Source organism: Chiloscyllium plagiosum, unplaced genomic scaffold (genome assembly GCF_037043375.1).
Source record: "Chiloscyllium plagiosum isolate Xiang-an unplaced genomic scaffold, Cpla_swu_hap1 HiC_scaffold_2, whole genome shotgun sequence".
Taxonomy (NCBI): domain Eukaryota; kingdom Metazoa; phylum Chordata; class Chondrichthyes; order Orectolobiformes; family Hemiscylliidae; genus Chiloscyllium; species Chiloscyllium plagiosum.
The window spans coordinates 47591165-47604057 of NW_028270140.1; the positions used below are offsets into that span (position 1 = coordinate 47591165).

General features: G+C 40.2%; 1 protein-coding gene across 1 annotated transcript in view; it reads left to right on the top strand.

Annotated features, from left to right (window-relative positions):
* ric1 (RIC1 homolog, RAB6A GEF complex partner 1) overlaps positions 1-12893 on the top strand; it is a 218438-nt gene that overhangs the window by 40774 nt on the left and 164771 nt on the right. Inside the window, exon 2 of the mRNA XM_043715245.2 lies at positions 7858-7965. Coding sequence (XP_043571180.2) covers positions 7858-7965 — 108 coding nt within the window. The remainder of the gene's footprint in view (positions 1-7857; positions 7966-12893) is intronic.

Consider the following 12893-nt stretch of genomic DNA (forward strand, 5'->3'; position numbering starts at 1 on the left):
ACTGCTCTGTCCTCATCACTTCTCTTTGCTTCTTCAAAAATCTCAATTAAGTTTGTGAGACATGATTTTCTATGCACAAAGCATGTTGGCTATCCCTAACCAGTCCTTCCTTTTCCAAATATGTGTAAATCCTGTCCATGAGGATCCCCACCACTGCTGTCAGGCTCACCAGTCTATAGTTACCTGGCTTTTCCATAATACCTTTGTTAAATAGTGGCACTGTGTTAGCCAACCTCCAATCTTCTAGTACCTTAACTTTGGCGATCAATGATACAAATATCTCCGTAGGGGTCCAGAAACCACTTCCCTAGCTTCCCATAAAGTTCTTGATTACACCTGAACAGATCCTGGCGATTTATGAATTTTAAGACATCCAACACCTCTAACTCTGTAATGTGGACATTTTTCAAGATGTCCTTATTTATTTCCTCAAGTTCTCTAGCTTCTGTATCCTTTTCCACAGTAAACACTGATGCAAAATATTCATTTTAGTATCTTCCCCCATCTCCTGTGGTTCCACACATAGGTGACCTTGCTGATTTATAAGGGGCCCTGTTCTCTCCCTAGTTACTCTTTTTGCCCTGAATGTTTATGTAGAATCCCTTTGGATTCTGCTTAGCCCTGTTTGCCAAAGCTATCTCGTATCCCCTTTTTGGCCTTCTGATTTCCCTCTTTAAGTATGCTTCTGCTTTTATACTCTTTGAGGGATTCACTTGGTCCCTGTTTTCTATACATGACACATGCTTCCTTCTTTTTCTTTATCAAAAACTCAATTTCTCTAGTCATCCAGCATCCCCTACCCTTTCCAGCCTTGCCCTTCATCTTAACAGGAACATTCTATCTCTGGATGGTTGTTATCTCATTGTTGAAGGTTTCCCACTTTCTAGCTGCCCTTTCTCTGTGGATATCCGCCTCCAATTGACTTTTGAAAGTTATTGCCTAATACTGTCAAAATTGCCCTTCCTCCAAATTAGAACTGTAACTTCTAGATCTGGTCTACCCTTTTCCATCACTATTTTGAAACTAATAGAATTATGATCTCTGGCCTCAAAGTGCTCCCCCACTGACTCTTCAGTCACCTGCTCTGCCTTATTTCCCAAGAGTAGGTCAAGTTTTGCATCTTCTCTAGTAGGTACATCCACATACTTGAGAAAATTTTCTTATACACACTTAACAAATTCCTCTCCATTCCAAGCCCATACCACTATGGCAGTCCCAGTCTATGTTTGGAAGGTTAAAATCCCCTACCATAACCACCCTATTATTCTTACAGATAATGGAGATATTCTTACAAATTTGCTCCTCAATCTCCTGACTATTGGGGGTCTATTATGCAATCCCAATAAGGTGGTCATCCTTTTTTTTATTTCTCAGTTCCACCCAAATAACTTTCCTGAAAGTATTCTCGGGAATATCCTCCCTATGTGCAGCCATAATAGACAATAGACAATAGGTGCAGGAGTAGGCCATTCAGCCCTTCGAGCCTGCACCGCCATTCAATATAATCATGGCTGATCATTCCTAATCAGTATCCTGTTCCTGCCTTATCTCCATAACCTTTGATTCCACTATCTTTGAGAGCTCTATCCAACTCCTTCTTAAATGAATCCAGAGAGTGGGCCTCCACTGCCCTCTGGGGCAGAGCATTCCATACAGCCACCACTCTCTGGGTGAAGAAGTTTCTCCTGAGCTCTGTCCTAAACGGTCTACCCCGTATTTTTAAGCTGTGTCCTCTGGTTCGGCACTCACCCATCAGTGGAAATATGTTTCCTACTGCCAGTGTCCAATCCTTTCATAATCTTATACGTCTCAATCAGATCCCCTCTCAATCTTCGAAACTCAAGGGTATACAAGCCCAGTCGCTTCAGTCTTTCAGTGTTATCCCGAGTCAAACAAATACTGCTCCCCCCTATTTTACCCCCCTTCCTATCCTTCCTATAGCATCTATAACCTGGAACATTAAGCTGCCAGTCCTGAGCCACGTCTGTATAATCGCTATTATTATCACAATCCTATGTCACCGACCATGCCCTGAGTTCAGCTGCCTTATCTGTTAGGTCTCTTGTACTGTAATAAATGCAGTTTGATTTATCAGTCTCATCTCATTCTCTGAGGAGAAAGTGAGGTCTGCAGATGCTGGAGATCAAAGTTGAAACTTTATTGCTGGAACAGCACAGCAGGTTAGGCAGCATCCAGGGAACAGGAGATTCGACGTTTCGGGCACAGGCCCTTCTTCAGGAATGAGCAGAGAGTGTTCAGCAGGAGAAGATAAAAGGTAGGGAGGAGGGACTTGGAGGAGGGGCGTTGGAAATGTGATAGGTGGAAAGAGGTCAAGGTGAGGGTGATAGGTCGGAGTAGGATGGAGGCGGAGAGGTCAAGAAAAAGACTGCAGGTCAGGAAGGCGGTGCCGGGCTGGAGGGATCCGGCTGAGACAAGGTGGGGGGAGGGGGGATGAAGAAACTGGTGAAGTCCAAGTTCATCCCCTGCGGTTGGAGGGTTCCCAGTCGGAAGATAAGACGCTCCTCCTCCGACCGTCGGGTTGTTGTGGTTTGGCGGTGGATGAGTCCAATGACCTGCATATCCTCGGTGGAGTGGGAGGGGGAGTTGAAATGCTGTGCTACAGGTTGGTTGGGTTGGTTCGTCCGGGTGGCCCAGAGGTGCTCTCTGAATCGCTCCGCAAGTAGGCGGCCTGTTTCCCCAATATAGAGGAGGCCACACCGGCTGCAGCGGATGCAGTAGATGATGTGGGTGGAGGTGCAGGTGAATCTGTGGCGGATATGGAAGTTTCCTTTGGGGCCTTGGAGAGAAGTGAGGGGGGAGGTGTGGGCGCAAGTGTTGCACCTCCTGCGGTTGCAAGGGAAGGTGCCGGGAGTGGAGGTTGGGTCGGTGGGGGGTGTGGATCTGACAAGGGAGTCGCGGAGGGAGTGGTCTCTACGGAAAGCTGATAGGGGAGGGGAGGGAAATATATCCTTGGTGCTGGGGTCTGTTTGGAGGTGGCGGAAGTGACGGCGGATGATGCGCTGTACATCCTGTACATCTCATTCTCTGCTTTGTTCCTGCCTGCCCTGACTGTTTGACTTGCTCCTTTTTTATCCCCAACAGCACCAGTCTCAGACTGATTTCTCCTTTTCACTATCCCTTCTTCCCTGGCCCCCCCAAAAATTAGTTTATATCCTCCTGAGCAGCTTCAGCAGCTTCTCCCTTTCAGCAGCTATGCATTTATCTGCTTTAGCCTCCTATTCCTACTCTCACTAGCTTGTGGCACCGAGAGTAATCCCAATATTACTATCCTCGTGGACTTACTTTTTCAATTCTTGCCTAATTTTCGATATTCTCTCTTCAGAACCTGGTCCTTTTCTCATCTTATGTTTTTAGTTACAATGTGTACAACGACCTCCTGCTGGTCCCTCTCCCCTTTTAGAATATTCTGCACCCTCTCGGAGATCTGGGCTTACCCTCTAGTTGAAAGAACTTGTCAATGTCCACTTTGTCAAGACCATTCAGGATCTTCTCTTTTTAAGCAAATGATCCCCATCTCCTAAACTTGAGGGGAAACAAATCCCGTCTGTCCAACCTTTACTTATAACCCACTCATTGAGGTATCAATCTGGTAAACCGCCTCTGAACTTTGCTCAATGTATTTGAATTCTTCCTAAAGGAAGAGACCAAAACTGTTCTCCGTGTTCAAAACATAGTCACATCAATCTCCTGTATAACTGAAAAATAATATCCTTGCCTATATTTTAAATTCATTAGCCGCCTTGATTGTATTGTATATGCACACTAACACCTTGTGATGTGCAGTACAACATAGATCCCTCTGTACCTTGGAATTCCACAGTCATTCTCCTTTTAATTAATACTCCACCTCATGATTCTTCCCGTCAAATTGAGCAAACTAGTTTTTCCAAGTTATATGCAGCTGACAATTTTTGTCTACTCAGTTGACCTATCTATCCATCTGCAATTCTACCTTCACAGCAGATTTTCCCACTTACTTTTGTCTTCTCTAAATTTAGCCTTTGCTCCTACCATCGAAGTCATTGATGTAAAATATTGAGGCCTCTGCACAGACTGTTGTAGCACTGTTCTGCTCATCCTACCAATCGGACAAGAACCTATTTATCCATTATCTGCCAGCTAATGTGGGCGGCATGGTGGCACAGTGGTTAGCACTGCTGCCTCACAGCGCCGGAGACCCGGGTTCGATTCCTGCCTCAGGCGACTGACTGTGTGGAGTTTGCACGTTCTCCCCGTGTCTGCGTGGGTTTCCTCCGGGTGCTCCGGTTTCCTCCCACAGTCCAAAGATGTGCAGGTCAGGTGAATTGGCCATGCTAAATTTCCCGTAGTGTTAGGTAAGGGGTAAATGTAGGGGTATGGGTGGGTTGCGCTTCGGCGGGTCGGTGTGGACTTGTCGGGCCGAAGGGCCTGTTTCCACACTGTAATGTAATCTAATCTAATCTAAAAAAAAATGTAATCTAATCTAATCTAACCATACTAATACATTAACCTATGAACCATATGCCCACAGTGTTGGAGGTAGTATTGCCTGATGGGCAGAAGACAGCGAGAGGGGGTAAGGATTATTTTTCATGTTGGTGATCTGTGACCAGTAGAGTTCCAGAGGAATCAGAACTGGGACTGCAACTGTTTACAATATATTTTAGAGGAAGGAAGTGAATGTACTGTGGTAAGATTTGCAAATGACACAAAAATAAGTTGCAAGAGGGACACAACCAGTTTACAGGGAGATATTGCTAGGTTAAATAAATGGGCAAGAATTTAGCAAATGGACTATAATGTGGGAAAATATGAAGTTGTCGATTTATCAAAGGAGAACAAAAGAACAGTATTATTTAAGTGGAGAAAAACTGAAGAAAGCTGTCACAGAAAGAAACTTGGAGGTATTTGTGCACAGAAAGCTAGCATACAGGTGAAGTAGGTAATCAGGAAAGACTAATGGAATGTTTATCCCTCTTCTTTCAAAACTGTAGAAAGTGCTTGTGAGACTGTATCTGGACTATGAGCAGTTTTGGTCCCCTTATTTAAGGGAAGACTAATTTCACTGGAGGCAGTTCAGGAAAGATTTACTAGGATGGTCCCTGATATAGAGAGACTGTCTTATGGGCAAAGGCTAAACAGCTTGGGACTCTATTCACTGGAGTTTAGAAGAATGTAAAGTGATCTCATTTAAATGTATAGGATTCTTAAGGTACTTGATAGGGTAAATGCTGAAGGATGTTTCTCCTCACAGGAGTGTCTAGGACCAGAGAAGATAGAATTAAGGGATGCCAATTTAAGACTAGGATGAGGAAGAATTTCTTTTTTGGCTGGAGACTTTGTTTAGTGGTACTTGCTACAAAGAACTGTAGGGTTTGAGTCTTTGTGTATGTTTAAGGTTGGGGTGGATTCTTGATCAGTTGGGGAATCAAATGTTACTGAGAAAATGCAGGAAAGTGGACATGAAGAATGTCAGAACACCCTTAACCTTGTTGAATTGTGAAGCAGGCTCGGGCTGAATGACCTGCTCCTGTTCTTACTTCTTAAGATCTTATGAGCTTTCATTTTTTTCAATAACTTGTGACATGATACTTTAGTTAAATAAGATTTCCCTTTCATAAAACCATGCTGACTCTTGCCAATTGCCTTATGTTCATTCAAGGACCTGACTACAATCTCTTATATGATCAATTTTAATACCTTTCCAAAGCAGACTTTAAGGTAGCTGATCCATATTTTTGTGTTTTCTGCTTCTCTCTCTTCCTGAATAAGCACATTAATTTATTACTTTCCAGTCTGATTGGAATTTTTCCTGAATCTAAGGAATTTCAGAAAATTAAGAGCAATACATCTACTACTTCATGAACAACCTCAAGATCTAGGATGAAGTCCATGTGGACCTATAGAATTGTCAGATCCAAAGCTGCTTACGTTTGCTTGATACTTCTTCCCTTGTGATTCTAATTTCACCAATATATATTCTCCCTTTCACCTCCTAATTAACAGGTATTACTAGAATGTTTTTGCAACCTCTGTAATGAAGATAGAAAATATTCATTCATTCATCATTTGTTTGTAGAGAGCCAATGCTTACTTTGCATTTTTCTTTTTCAAATACCTATAGAAACCCATTACCTTCATAGCTAATGTCTTCTCATAATCTAATTTCTTCCTTCTAATTAACCTTTTAGTTGTTCTCTGCTATTTCTGTATATTTTGACCAACCATCTAACATGCTACCTACCATTGTGCAGTTTTACCCCTTATCCTTAATTTTAATGCTTTTCACAGCTACTTTAGCTATTCATGAATGGTGGGTCCTCTCTTCAGAAGGTTCTTTATAATACAAATATACTTATTCTGAAACATCTCCTTCAATATTTGCCACTGCATCTCTATTGATTTATCATCTAGTCTAGACTACCAGTTTACTACTTGCTCAGCTTTCATGCCCACATAATTATCCCTATTTTTGTTTAAAATAGTTATTTGTTTTTTTAGAATAGTCTTCACAGGGCATTTCCCTTTCAAACTGGATACAAAAATAAATCATATTGCGGACACAACTGCCCAGGATTGTCTTTTACTCTGGGGTCCTGATTAATCCTGTTACATCACACTGTGCCAAACCTATTATAACCTATTTTCTGTCTGTGCTGCTCTCAAACTATCTCAAAAATATTCTGTGAACTCCTCATCCAGACAATTAACAACAGTTTGATTTTCGCCAGTTTATATGTAGATTAAAGTAGCCTTTTCTCGACTCTTTGATAAACTGCACACTTCCGAATTCCGACCCTTGTTGCAGATTGCAAACTCTTTGCAGAAACTATGCATGTTCACCGAAATAACTGTCAAGAATGTCAGAACAACTGTTGTCAGAATTATTGTGCAGTCTCATTTTCAAGCAAGTATGCACTGTGGATCACTATCAGTTTGTATTTCCTATTTAAGCATTATTTGATGTCTTGCATGCTGGTTCATACAACTGTGATGCTGATTTTATTCTTTGGTATGCAATGAAATTAAAGATTTCATGCAGGGTGGTTGTCATAATCAAAGTTAACACTGGGCTTGTCTTAATGGACTAATGAGTACTTTTTAGAATTGCATGATCAATCATGGCTTTTGCTTTAGGTAGATGCTTCACAGCTGTGATATGAAGTTGACTTGCTAATAAACAAAGTCAATGCAGAACAGTTGTTGTGACTGTTCAGAATCCTTAGTATATTGCAAAATAAAAGTTGTGTGGTCATGTTGAGGCTGTACAGAACTCTGGTTAGACCACTTGGAATACTGCATTCAATTCTAGTCTCCCAGCTGAAGGAAAGATGTTATGAAGCTTGAAACATTTCAGAAAAGATTTACAAGTATGTTGCCAGGGTGGGAGGGTTTGAGCTATAGATAGAAGCAGAGTAGGCTGGGGCTATTTTCCCTTGAGCATCAGAGGCTACGTGACTTTATAGAAGTTTATAAAGTCATGAGAGCATGAACAGGCTGAACAGCCGAGGTCCTTTCTCCAGCGTAGGGGAGTCTAAAGCTGAAGGGCATAAGTTTAAGGTGAGAGAGGAAAGATTTAAAGGGACATAAGGGGCAACGTTTTCACACAGGATGGTGCGTGTATGGAATGAGTTACCAGACGAAGTGGTGGAGTTGCAACATTTAAAAGGCATCTGGATGGGTATATGAATAGGAAGGATTTAGAGGGATATTGGCACGAGATTAATTTAGGATATCTGGTCGGAATGGATGAGTTAAGACTGAAGGCTCTGTTACTGTGCTGTACATCCATATGAGTGTATAATAAACAACTTCATTACCATTTTGACTGAATTATGTTTTTCTTTCTTTCACTAGCCCAGTGTTTTAATTGTAAGCTACAAGGAATCTGCAAAGGCAGCTTCACAGTTTGGATCATATGAAAGGACAGAATGGAAGCCTGACAGCAGCATGATTGCAGTTGCGGTAAGATATAAAACTCGATCCAGGCCTTAGCATTGTCCATTAGCAGAAAGGCTTTATAAAGAGGCTTAAGTTTTTTTATTTGCATTAAGTATTTTATGTAAGTTCTTGGTATTGCTTTTGCTATTCAACTCATTTACCAATTAAAAGTACTTGTTTTTGAGTGACTGCAATTTTTCAAAATGTAGTTCTTTTTTGACTAAATTTTTGGTGGGTAAATGAGGACCCAAGTACAATATTCACAAACCTAAAAGTCACCCAGCAAATATAATAACACTGGTTCCTGTTATATAGAGATGCCGTCAAGTTTGGCAGTGATTGTAAATTGATTATATGAGTTCACCAATTAAATTGCTGAATAGAGATCAACACTGGAAGAGGTTCTTCAAATGGGGAAGAGAACAAAGGCTTTATACCACATTTATACCACATCCAATAGTCAAATTTCTCCGTGAGCATGCATACAACGAGTTGCTTTAGAATTGTAGTCACTGTTATGTTGTCAAACGTATCTGCTAGTTTTTACCTGAGATGTGTTAAAGGACAACAAAATAGATAGATTTATTTTAGCAGTATTAGATGGAGGAGGGATGATGGGGCATATCATGTTTCTTCATCTTGTTTAAACAGAGCTTTGTTTCACAAAGGATGGGGACATACACCAAAGCAGTGTTTTATTATTGCTTTGCTGGAATGCTGAATTATGTCCTGTGATCAATTTCATGTAGCTAATTCTGATGCATACCTAAAGATTTGATCATGTGATAGTGAACATGTGAAGTGCTACACCATGATACTAACTCACAAAGCAGCTTATTACATGTTATTTACCTACACCTTGCAAATAACAATCAGTAGAAAATTCTCATTACCGATGCTGCTGGACTTGCTCAGTGAGAGGAGAAAGAATTAGTGTTTCAAGTCTGTGTCTTTTTGTTAGAACCTAAAACATTAACTCTGTTGAGGAAGGGTAGAAAAGAAAAGGGATTGGAAGGAGAGAGGATGTTAGGGCTAGGGACTGAAGTGGTGGAAGGGATGATAAAGTTTGAGATGGCGGTGTGGTAGAATAGAAAAGCTGACATCTATTGCACGTTTTGTGTCTCTTTTACCCACATGCAACCCCTGCCACCATCACTGCCACACCATGAGCTGTGTTTCTCAGGATGATCTGTGTGTCAAGGTGATTATCACTGGCTCCAATGTTAACCTCTGTCATGACACTATCATTCTGAATAGTGGGGACATCCAAAGAACCCACTATGGTCATGCCATATTCAAGGCAGTGTGCTTGCATCACTTGTGTATATGCTAATAGCCCTGAGTTGGCTAGGAAATCATCTGCCACTTCTGTTAAAATGCTGCTCAAAGTTAGAAGTTTGGAAATCCTGGATGTGGTTGAAAATTCATTTGCGCCTTTGTCTACCAGTGTTTGACCATGAGTAAAATTTTTTTGTTCTTGTTCTGTTATACTGCAGAAGGTGACATTAGTTGTCTTTTCTAAACATTTTCTTCGCAATTTCTGTCAAAACTCTCAATTTAATTTGCTTTTCATTGAGAAGTGATTTCAGTCAAGAAAGCAAACTAATGGTGAGCTGGGCATGTCATTAGATAATTCCCCTTTTGACTTTTCTCACTTCCCTTTTTGGTAAACTGTTCTGTTTGCAGGCCAATCAAAATTTAAAAACCTGTTGCTTGCTTAAAATGAAAAGTTCATGAATTTCTTGTGACTTTGTAATTCTGAAATGTAAAATATTTCTCAGTCCCTCTGTATGTCTCTTCTATGGTGCATTTCTTATGGACTTAAAGGAAGTTTTACATTCTGCCATTTTGGTAGGTGTACAACATAGGCACATCAACTTTTGTTCATAAATGAGTCAGCATTCTGTTGAGATTAATGCAAATATTGAAGTATCTGCTTTTGAGAGACTTTTATTTTAATGTTTGCTGTTAACTATTTAGTCAAATTAGTGACCTTTTATAGGTGATTATAAAATCATGAAATGTATGGATAGGGTGAACAGTGAAGGTATTTTCCCCAGGGTAGGAGGGTCCAAAGCTAGAGGGCATGGGGTTAAAGTGAGGTGGGAAACATTTAAAAGGGACCAAGTGAGCAACTTCGCCATGCAGAGGGTGTTGCATGTTGTGGAGAAAGTGTTGGAGGCTGGTACAATTAGGACATTTAAAAGATATCTGGGTGAGTATGAATAGGAAGGATTTAGAAGCGTATGGGTCAAATGATGGCTAATGGGACTTGATTAATTTAGGATATCTGGCCAGCATGGACAAATTGGATTGAAGGGTCTGTTTCCATGCTGTCTCTGTGACTCTAACTTAACCTTCACAGATGTGGACGCATTATGAATGATTTTAGCTGATTTTATTAACTCTTCAAACTGGATTGTTAATGAAGTGACACAAATTTAATATTTATTACATTTGAAATTTTTTTGGATTCAACTTTTTGCAACCTCTAGTTTTATAATTGTGTGCCTTCACAATGTTCAGAGTTACATACAAAACTAATAACTGTGATATTCTCCACTTCGCATTATTGGTTCCTCAGCATTAGCGTAACATTGTCCTTGGAATTGCAATGCTTTTGTTTTGATTGTCCCAAAGTACGTGTTTCCCGTTGATAAGCTAGTCTGGATTTCTGTGCAGTGACTCAGAGCAGTGCATCATATTATTGCTTTTGCTCACTTTAAAATGCTGTTAATAAAGCAGTAAATAGAGCAATAATGGGTACAAATTTGTTTGTAGTTGGTGGCCCATTTGCTATTTTAATGATGAGTCTGGAAAACTTGAATTTTCCTCTTGTTCTACCTCATCTACCCACCCAAAAACCTAGTTGTCTTTTTGTTCTTGCTATGCATTACTTTAGGAAGACTAAATTTGGTGGCCAGGTCCATAAACTATTGAATGAAAGTTTTTTCTGCCTTTGACTTATCCTGTTGTTTCTGGACAGCATCCATGGAGAGAGAGCAAGCTAATGTTTTGAGTCTTGACTTTTCAGGACTGACGTGAAATCAGCTTTTTTCTTGGGGAGTATGAGTGTCATCAGTCCTCATGCTATACCTAAAATCATTCTTGGAGTTTAAACGTGCAAAGATTTTTCTAATGCAAACAATAACTGTCGCACTTTCCTATATTCAGTCATCTTGCAGTTACTGTTCTGGGGCAAAGTAAATAACATAGGCATCATTGATCAAATGGCAGTGTTATTGCCATCTTTTGGTGCTGTGGTTACAATTTTTCACAAGCTAGTATGGCATGGCAGTGAGAAGTAGAGCAGCAGGTCAGCATGAGAGGGGCAGGTAGAGGTCAATAAGTTGAACGAGTAGGTCCAGATTAGTGAACAAGGTGATACTTCTAAAAGCAGAGTGAGTAAGACAGGAAAAGGAAATAATTTAAAAAAAAATGCTGAAGGACAGGATAGAGCATATAGCCAAAATTAAAGTTCTTTATACGAATGCATGGAGTGCAGTGAACACATCAAATGAACTGCAGGCACAGATTCAAACTGGAAAGTGACTTATTAGTCATTACTGAGACATGGCTGCATGGTGGTCGGGGACTGGGAATTAAATATACCTGGTTATAAGGTTTAGAGGATAGATCGAGAAAACAACAGAAATAGTGAAGTAATATTACTGATTAGAAACAGCATCAATCATTGGCAAGGGAGGATGTAATGAGGCGAAATCACCAGTGGAGTCCTTTGTATGTGGAACTTGCTGTCACTTTAAGAGGTTGTTTTGTACTTTTTTTTAAGAGAGTTAATAAGGCAGAGGCACCGAATGGACTACTGAAGACAACTCGAATAAACAAATTAGGAGCTCTTGTTTTTTTTAACAACCTGAAAGGGTATGGCATTCTCTCTCTCAGATCCAGATTTCTGGTTTTTGGTTTTATCCAGCAACATCAGAAGATATTGGGGTCTTGAGTTGGAAGCTTCAGTGAATGTCTCTTGGCTGCAACTCTTTTTGAATCTTCACTTGATGTTTTTTTCCATCGGTTTTGGAGAACTGCATGTGAGAATCTGTGTCTGTATTTGCCTTTTTGCCAAAGAGTGTGTTTATGGGATATTCCTATTGGAACAGTCAATTAGTATTAGTTACTGTACCTATTATTGTGTTAAGTTTTTCAGTAGAGTAGTTGTTCTAAATTCCTCTTTCTTTGGTTGTATTTGAACTACACTGTTTAAATATTTAAATTTACACAAACCTTGAGGATTTAAATAAGTTGTTTTGTTTAATGTTGATACAATCGCATTGCCTCTGAGACACTTTGCGTTTACCTTTAAAAGGTTAGGGTCTTGGCTACCTTAATGTTTGAGAACCATTAAGAGGAACCATAAAGAAATTAAAACCACAATAGGTGCCTCATATAGACTATCAGATTATTGCTCAAGTGTTGTGTAAATGCTGACATTAGGCAGCTATGTAGTAATGGGACATTTAAGTCTTAACATGGACTGGGAGAGACAGACAAGTACTTGTCAAAAGGTTTGTGAATTTCTAGAGTATGTCCAGTATAGTTTCCTGAGGGAAAATGTCTTTGATGCGGCAAGAGTACATGCAACATTGGGGATAGTATTGAGCAATGAGCTTGATTCAGTTAGTAACCTAGTTACTTCTGACCATTTGTCAAGCAGTAATCATAACATGATTACGTTTCATGTAGCATTTGTAGAAGATAAAGCTCAAATACTAGAATTTTAGATTTAAGAAAGGCAGACCTTAATGGGATCAGGCAGAGACTGTCCCCAGTGAACTGGAAAGTTCTGCTAATAGGTAAAGCAACTGAGGAAAAGTGGGCAGTGTCCAAAGAAACATTTAATTCTATTCAGAAAGGGTTTGTACACAAGTGAAGAGAAAGTTCCTTCCATCAAAGGGCCATGGACATGTGAGGGGCAGTATAAAATTGAAAGG